The following is a 9,613-nucleotide window of genomic DNA, read 5'->3' as shown; positions in this document are numbered from 1 at the left end:
GTTCAAACCCACCAGCCACTCCTCAGAAGAAAGGTTGGGCAATCTACTTCCGTAGTGATACTGCCTTGGCAACCCAAAGAGGGGTCGCTATGAGTCAGGGCCGACTTGACGGCACAGAACAACAACAACAATATTCAAATATAGATACAGTAGTCTTTAAACATCAAATCTTTTCCATGCTATTAATCTATTTCCTATGTACTTAGTTTTGAACACAAACATGATAAATTATTTATTCTTAAAAAAGAAAATATAATAATCATGTAAATACATTACAATTTAACAAAAATTCATGTTCTTTTAACCAGATTTCTGGTACATAGGGTACTTAACTGCTGAATTTCTTAGGTTTTAATTTTTTTTAGGAATACATAATATTCTCTCATGCATCAAGATATTTGTTATTGTGAAAATTCTTAAGTATATATACTCTATATATTCTGTGTGTGTGTGTGCATGTGTATGTATGTATTCTCTTGAGTACAAGTATTTTCTCCATGTGTATATATACATACACACATACTCATTCATATCTACTATTATTTTACAGAGAAGCAAAACAGATCATTGTAATGTGTTTCAAAAATACTTTAACTTAAATGATAATTCCCAGTTTTGCTTGAAAATATTTCATCAGTCATAAAACATTTTCTACAAGAAACACTTTTGAACACTAGGCTAGAAAGGGTAAGGCTCTGTTTCAAAGAACAAGTCTGACTAAAGAGAAATGTTGTGCATCTTTTCAAAAGATGGGCAGGGACATAAGAGGGAAAAATTCCTTCCTTAAAAAATAGAAATTAAATGTTTGCTAAAATGTAAAATTCAACATAAAATGAATATGATGATTATTGCTACACATTGTACAAAGTTCTGAAAGAAAAAAAAAAGATTGTGTTGTTCTGAATCAGTGGTTAGAATGTTTATCACTTATGCATGTACTTGACTTATCCCTGCTCTGCAATAGATATAATTTTATACCTCATAAAAGCAATTTATGGTTCCGAAGGGAATAATCTGGATAACATAAAATGTGGAGTGCTCTGTTGCAGGAAGCATATTTTCATTCAGCAATTGTATTTAGAGATGGAACTGCACAGTTTGATCATCATATAGTGGCAGAAGACATTATTCATTTCTCTGTCTATGTGAAACTTTGAGTGCCAGAAATTAATATGCATGGCTAATTTATTGATACACATTCGCAATTTATAATTATATATCACCCTTACAAGGTTTCTATAACACAGATGCACTCAACCAGCTATAACGAGAAAAACACATGCTACACTAAAAATAAGTTTTGTAACTTTTACAACACTCAATACTCTTCAGAAATTACTAAAGATAAATAATCAACTTTATTACTAATTCAATTAATATGAAACACTGTAATATTACTGCATAATGCAAGACATTTTTAAGTGACAATCAGAAAAAGGAAAATGTGTATTAAAAGAAGCATTTGATGAAAACCTGTCTCAATGTGAAAGGCAATGTAGGAATAATTAATTTAATATTTTATGAACTCATTTTGTATGAAGTTTTCAGAAAAAAAGTAGATCAAAAAACCTGTTTCATTATTTATAAAATTAATAATACAACAGGCCATTAAACAGAATAATAAAATTAAGCAAGAATCTGATAATATTAAATTAACCAACAAACTGTTGCTACTAATAATGATACAATGATGCAAGCTCTCCTAAAAATTCTAGTAAAGAAAATTTCCTAGATAAAAAAGCAACTACATACTTAGGAAAACCTCAGTATATTTTGAGAACCACTAGAGAGAGCTCTTCTGTTCCTTAAAAGGTTCTGGTAAAGATAAGTTCACCGAAATCTCTGCAGTTAGGTGCTTTCTGACAAGACCACCACCTCTACGCATTGCCTTGTTTGCTGTGAAAATGTCAAGAAGTGTATTCTTAATCGGATAATGTCACATACCATCAGAGGGGCCTTCATCATCTTTATCAAATCGTTCCGAGGCTACTGAAATCGTGTCTGGAGGCCCAGCAAAAGGGTCGTCATATTCTTCCCCATCTTCTGCATCACCTGTAAAAGAATCAGAAAAAAAAATGCCTTTTTAAACTTGTTGTTAGGTGCTGTCGAGTCGGACCGACTCACAGCGATGCCTCCTTGGGTTTCCGAGGCAGTGTAACTACGGAAGTAGATTGCCCAACCTTCCTTCCGAGGAGTGACTGGTGGGTTTGAACCACCAGCCTTCCAGTTAGCAGTCAAGTGCCTTAGGCACTACGCTACCAGAACTCCCTTTTTAAATTTTTATGGTTTTTTTTTTTTTTTTAAGCTTTTTAAAACAATGTCACCTCGTCAGAAAAGGCAGATTTTACTACTCAATTCAATCACTGACATGGAAGAACAAGGAAAACAATACAAAATATTTCAAAATAGGTACAAAGAGATCCTATTTTCATTTATAGCAAATGTAAATTAGATATTGGGAAAGTTTTTAAAGTAAATATATGACTGCTTATTTTTTATACAAAAGGATAAAGTCCCCAAATCATGACAGTCTCTATAAAGAAGAATACAAAAAGTAGAAGCAAGGTAAAACTATGTATCCAAAACAAACAAGAAAATAATCAGTTTTTTAAAAAATAAAAATAAAAAACACAGTAGGAAAAATAATTTTACAGTTCATGTGATGTATAGTAGTAGAGGTCATAAAATTCTCAACTGCTCTGAGTTGCTAGAGTATCCTTTTATTCTTAACAAAGCAAGAAATGTTATAGCATGACTATTCTAAGGCATTTTATATACCATAAAATTAATCTTTCTGTGAAAAACAGGCAATAGAAAACATCAAATATACCACCAAAACTTAGCATATGACACTATTATGAATATAAACACATTGGTAAAACCAGTGGCGATATGGAAAGGATATTGAAAAAAAAAATCATATGCTCAGGCTTAAACTTATTAAGCTCTATGTGGAGATAAACAGGAAAAAAAATATTACACTTTAAAAGTTTTGAGAATCAGAAGCCGTTTATTATCCTTTCATAATATCCATTATACGTGTGTGTATGTGTGTGTGTGTGTGTGTGTGTAAGGAGCTCTGGTGGTGTCATGCTTAAGGTAATTTGACTGCAAACCAGAAGGTTGGTGGTTCAAACCCACCAGCCAGTCCGCCGAAGGAAGACTGGGCAATCTACTTTCATAAAGATTTACTGCCTTGGAAACCCAAAGAAACTCAAAGTCACTATGAATTGGAATCATCTCAATGGCAGTGAATTTGGTTTGGTTTATATGTGTGTGTGTGGTGTGTGTGTGTGTGTGTGTGAAGCCTTGGTGGCACATTCATTAAGCACTCTGCTAACCAAAAGATTGGCAGTTCAAACCCAGCAATTGCTCTGCAGGGGAAAGATGTGGCAGTCTACTTCTGTAAAGATTTACAGCTTTGGAAACCCTATAGGACAGTCCCACTCTGTCTTACAGGGTTGCTGTGAGTCAGAATTGACTTGAAGACAATGGGTTTGGTTTTGGGTTTATCATATATACATACATATGCAAAGTTATATGTATATGTATATATACATATATATTATATATAAATCCCATATATATATATGTATACATTGTGTTTATATATACATAATCTATATGTAATGTGTATATATTTGTGTACACACATACATATATATATGTACACACCAATCTATATTTGATACATATCTTTTTAAATATCATAAAGGTATAAATTCAATAATATTTAATATGAGTTAAGATTATTTATTCTACACAAATTGGTCATTTACATGTTAAAGACCACTATGGTTTTAGTTTTTCTAAAACATTCTTTGGTTTATATATATAAGTGAAATTATCTTCAACTTACCCATTCTAAGAACTGTAGCTAATTACAAGTGCCATTTTAAAAATCAGTGTGGTGTTTCTATTTATCTAAGACCAAATTACAAAGTGCTACTGGCCTCATTTCTTCCTTCTGCTTTTAGCTTCCCTTGAATTAATTTAGAAGGTAAAGAATCTCTGTAATATCAGTTCAGATTATTTGCTTTTTAACCTGCATAAGTTGAAAGGACACATCATTGTTCAGTATCTTCTTCACCTTACTGTTGTTCTAATGATGGTTTCCATCCCCTTTTGCTCTCATTTTTTTTTCCCCCCAACACAATAAAGAGTAAAAACTGCTGCCTTATGAAGAGCTTTAATAGAATACAGGGGTCGCTGTTGAGTAGTGCAAGGCACTTCTTCTCCCCAGGGGCTGAGTATTTGCAGCTATACCTGCAAAGACTTCTATAAATTAAAAGGAAAATGTTTAACTTGTGTTTATGTAATAGAAAACTGAACTCCAAATCAACAATGGGCATCAGGTAAACGTATCCAATACAATTTACAGACATAATTGAAAGCATTACAGCCTAATCAGACATCTAAGAGAAAAGCATGCTCAAATGAAATGTCTACAGAATCATTAGTTGGCAGCCATTCTATTACAATCACACATAATGTCAGTGGTGCCTTGAGCCCGTGCCAATGACAACAGCATAAATTTTGCATCTCATTTCTGTGGTCATAAAATTAATGATCAGTTTAAAAATACTTCTTTGTAAAAGTTATTGCGCAAAGAAAAGACACGAATGTGTCCCTGTTATGTACTCACAAGGATAATTATGGGGTTGTTGCTCGTTAATACTGCTTCTTGTTTCCCTAGAAAAGCATTTGATTTATCCTACAACTTTCAAAAGTTTAATTAACGATACAAAGTTAGCAGTTTAAATGACAATGATCTTCCTATAATTTCAGTGGTAACTTAAATACCACAGCAAAATCAAGGTTTAATTGTACCACTGCAGCATATTTCTATAAAAACTATTTAAAAATTTATAATAGTTGGGCTCAAATCACTATTAGCCATTCTATTTTATATGGCTCATCATCAATAAACATTTTACTAAATGCCTACATATGCAGCCCACCAAAGTGAACAGACATGCCCTCCACCACCACTGAGGAGGATTTAACCAATTTATGGTTTGTTTTGTCCAACACAATTCTACTTTGAATACAATCAAATAAACTAAATAATATGCCTAAAATTTAGTTGATAATCATTCTATCTTACAGAGTATGAAAGACAAACTTGGGGGGGGAGGTTGGAATTACTGAGTAAAAACAAATTAATCTCTACTTCTCTACTCAGTTCACTTAGCCAAATTAATTTCTCAAATAATAATAAAAAAAAACAGCTAAATGGATGGAATTAAGCATTTCCTTTGTCATTTATTAAGAGAATCTATCATTTAATTCTTAAAACTTTGAAGGGTTTAGGCCACTACAAGTAAGAAGCTTCTCCTTATAACTCTTCTAAAATAGGAATGCTAGTGTGCAAATAGTAAAGATAACTTCTCACACCAAACTGAGGCACAGCTTACAATAAATCCTTACTTCTCAAGGACTAATTCCACTAGTATAGGGTCCATACTGTCAAACATGATTATCACATTTATGCAAGGCCTAGTGGTGTGGGAAGCTGCAAGTTATTTGCTCAGACTTCATAGTGGAGCTAACTTTCAATAGAAAACACACTATGTTAGGAAGGGGAAAGGATATTAAACATCATGCAACTTGCAACCTTCTGACTCTTCTGCTTTTCTTAAGGACTCTACTAGAACAAACATTAAAATGGACTCCTTCTTACCTAATTACTTTGCTTTTTTAAAAAAATTAGCCCATTAATAAACAAGAAATAATACAAATAACACAAAAAAAGGTGAAAGAAAATTGCTTTCTAAGTAAATCTATACATATTGAACAATATCGATGGTATCTTTAAGACAAATCTATCAGACATTTTTTTGTAATTGGGGCAAAAGGCTTTTAAGGGAAAAAAATGAGAATTTTTTAGCTATAGCATCTAAATGAATCAAAAGCCATTTATTCACATTTTTTAAAGCTGTAGACACTAATAACTTACAAACTTGAAAAAATATTCTCTTAAAATATCTGCCTCATGTTAGTATGTGTGCTCTTCTTTTAAGAATGTATTATTTCCTCAAAATTATTTAAAAATTGAATTTATGGATTAAAATGTATTTAAATACTCTTGACAAATGAAGTTGAATCTGAGAATATGTATTAATAAAATATTTGTTGAGCATCTACTATGTGTCATGCACATTATCCTTTTTAAATGAATCATTCTATAAAGAAAGTAATCATACTTTAATCACCACTAGAGTAAAATGAGACTAATATAGGGTCAAGATACAACCATACGTAAAACATTTTTATTAGAAAATTCTAGTTTATATTCAGTCCATGACAGCCTTTACCACAAATGGTAGTACATTTTTATTGCAAAAAAAGTAATTATTTTTAAATCACATTTAAGGGATATGATTTTGCCATGAGATAGTGAACAAATTCTAAAATAATCAGTCTAATTTGTGCATGAAACCTATGTTCTAGAGCGCATTTTACAGTCCTAGACTATACTGCTGTAAAGAGTAGGAAACTAGGGTTACCTGGTTACTCTGCCATATACAAGACTTTTTGAAGGATATAAGAAAGAAGAAACTCTGTTTCAGATAATATAGGAAATTTTCAAATGAGTAACAGGGTCTAGAATGAGCAAGATGGATTCTAGTTGCTTACATTCAAGCATTTCCTAAGAAATTTAGAAAACCAACTGATAATTAATTATTCAAAAGGTCCAATTTGTCACATCTCTTCAATAGGGAACTAGATTTGAATATATGAGTGATAAAATGAGAACCTTAATAAATTAAGGAAATAGAATGGGATGTTTCAAATCAATAATTTTCTATGAATATGAATAGCAAATGGAAAATTAACTTAATAGTTAAACCTCAATATCTAGGAATCAGTATAATAAAATTAGTACCTACCAACACTATTTTCACCCAAAAAAATGGAAACATACAAAAAACACCTTCTAAGACCCATGCAGTTTAGTGTTTCAACAACTATGTTCATTCAATTAACTTTAAAAATTAAAATACTTCAAACTGTAACTTCTGTTTTGTTAAATCTCAAGATGAGGCAAGGAGAGGGGAAGGTATCTAGAGTGTAAGAGAGGGGAAGAAAGTGGGAGGGAAATTAGGAAGGAGAGTAAACATCTGTGTACTTTAGAAAAACTAAAAACTGACTTAATTTAAATGAATAAATCTGAGCTATTTCATTTTCTTTAAGAATGCTCTACCTGGTTCTTTTTCCTCCCAACAATGATATTAAAATAATACTTAGCTGCCACCTAAAAAAAAAAAAATTAACCATGTGAAACAAATAGGGCTATAAAGGCAAAGAAGGTGGAAAACAGCCTCTGCTCACTTCATTGTAACCCCATATTGCCCTGAGTGAAGTGAGAAAAAAAGAGAGAAAGAAAGAAATCCTGTCTCAATCATCTTGGATGAAGATGATCCAAAACCCTCAGGGGAAAATGTGAGGGAAAAAATTTTTAAAAAGCAGCACTACCAAACATGTTTAAAAGTGAACTTACTTAATATAGAGACCAGATAACTAATAAATTCCTATTTTAAAAAAGAAAAAATAGCTTGAATAATTACTCTGCAACTACCAAATCTATGTCATTTTCCCTTACTATTTCTAACAAACTATAGGAACAGCCTTCTTGGAACAAAGCTATAGTCTGAGAATACAATAGTACAGAACTACTCAGCCTCTCATATTTCTCCACGGAGCACATCTAATTTATCCACAGGCTCACATTGGAACAGGCATTCTTGGTGATTACTTAACTCAATGCACTAATATCGAACTACAAATGACTTTTTCAGAGGAAAATGATTATGGGGAATCACTGAATTTCACATTATTTGAATTTTTATTCTAGGCTAGTTTTTCAAGTTCTATCACACACTATATAAAAACTTCCATTCTCTTTGGAGACAAGAAATATATCTTAGTAATGTAATTTTAATAGCCACACACCTGAACAAGTTTTAAAACAGAATACCAAAGGGAAAGTTCTTACACTATTACTAAAACCACATGCAATTAGATGATGACTTCATATTACCATGCTTTCCTAGCTTAATTTTTTTTTAAATGTACAAATAATTAAGTCATATCAAGAATTCAATAAATAATCACTGGAACAAAATATGCTTCTTAAGAGAGGCAGAATTCTATATCTAATGTTCCCCTATAAATAAAGCACTGTGTAACAGTTATTACAATTAAGATGCATAAATTCATTATTTCTATATTCAACTAAGCAAAATGCAACATGATTAAACCAATGGTTTAGGATTCATGACAGAATACAAAGAAATGGATACCTGTAGGAACAAGGAGTTTCCTGCCCTTCTCTTTATTTAATTGTATCAAAATTTTTAATGGGGGAAAAAAAAAAGTCTTATCCCATATCCTCCAATCTAAACATATAGTACACAGTGATCTTTTGGGGCGTGTGCGTGATATTGTGCTAGTCCATGCTTTTGTTGTATCACTTTTCCCTTCACTTACATCAAACTTGTCTCTTGAACCAGCAATCTCGATGATTTGAAGTACAGAAACTGTGGTTTGCTTTTACCTTTTTGATTTGAGGTTTGTTGGGCTAAGTGCTTGGTTTGTTGAAACTGTCATTACCCTCCCACTTACCAGTTGGCACAGATATGACTTACTCTGTAGTTATCTGCTAACTCCAGTTAGAAGATGCCATTATATGTTTTTCCCCTAAACCCAGAACCTAATCCCTTGTAGTTTAACAGATCTCATGCTGTGACCCTCCTACCAGCATCCACAGGCTTCAGGTCATGACCCATGAATTAGCATTATGGAAGTAAGGGTCATCCCAGTTTCCCTTATAGAACTGAAGACATTAAGTAGTAGGAACTTCCTATCCCTTTCCTGATCTGGTTTTCAGTACACTAAGCAACTGTCTTTCAAATCTGACAGAAGACAATCAAATGACCAGCATTTTCACATATTTCAAGAAAAAGAAATTGGAATACTCTGAAAACATACATAGCACACATTTATTCATATCAAAAGTACCACATGGAAAATAAACACTAGCATTTGAGAAATAATTTATTCACATTTTCAAACAAAAATTTATATTGTTTTTAAAGCAATTATCTTTCAGAAGTCTATGAGCACCCAGCCACAGGCCCTCCTGCTCATACCGTTACTACAAGTAATCTCTGCAGTATCAAATGCTACTTGGCTAGTAGCTCCTCTGCCTCACCAAATTACTCCATGGTAACCGCATACACCTTTCTTATCAAATGTCTGCCACCATGTATACTCTAAGAAACGAAAAACCTAGGGATGCTAAATATGCAAGAGTTCTGCATCAAAAGGTTATGCAGAGTAGACTCTAGGTACCCTTTTTTTTCTCTCAGCAGGGGGAGCTAGCACTCTCATCTTGAAGGTCCAAGAATATAATAACAGAAATTTACATTTTAATCCCAATTATCAAATTTCAGTAATGTGTTAGATTATCCTACTAAAAATTGCCACAGAGGATAAAAAATTTCAAGGTTTTAAACTTGAAAATTTACCTTTGTCTGGAAATTCCTGAAGATAGCTGCAAAATAAAGCAAGAACACTGTATTTTAAAATGCAGGTTGACAAATCAAAA

General features: G+C 32.5%; 1 protein-coding gene across 1 annotated transcript in view; it reads right to left on the bottom strand.

Annotated features, from left to right (window-relative positions):
* Positions 1–9,613, bottom strand: part of SKAP2 (src kinase associated phosphoprotein 2) — a 231,751-nt gene that overhangs the window by 211,411 nt on the left and 10,727 nt on the right. Inside the window, exons 3-4 of the mRNA XM_007945727.2 lie at positions 9,534–9,559; positions 1,945–2,052 (exon numbers count right to left, since the gene is read on the bottom strand). Coding sequence (XP_007943918.1) covers positions 1,945–2,052; positions 9,534–9,559 — 134 coding nt within the window. The remainder of the gene's footprint in view (positions 1–1,944; positions 2,053–9,533; positions 9,560–9,613) is intronic.

Source organism: Orycteropus afer, unplaced genomic scaffold (genome assembly GCF_000298275.1).
Source record: "Orycteropus afer afer isolate SDZICR_OR568_19922 unplaced genomic scaffold, OryAfe1.0 scaffold00008, whole genome shotgun sequence".
Classification (NCBI taxonomy): domain Eukaryota; kingdom Metazoa; phylum Chordata; class Mammalia; order Tubulidentata; family Orycteropodidae; genus Orycteropus; species Orycteropus afer.
Note: the sequence above shows the minus strand (reverse complement) of the source record. Positions and strands in the feature narration are given on the sequence as shown.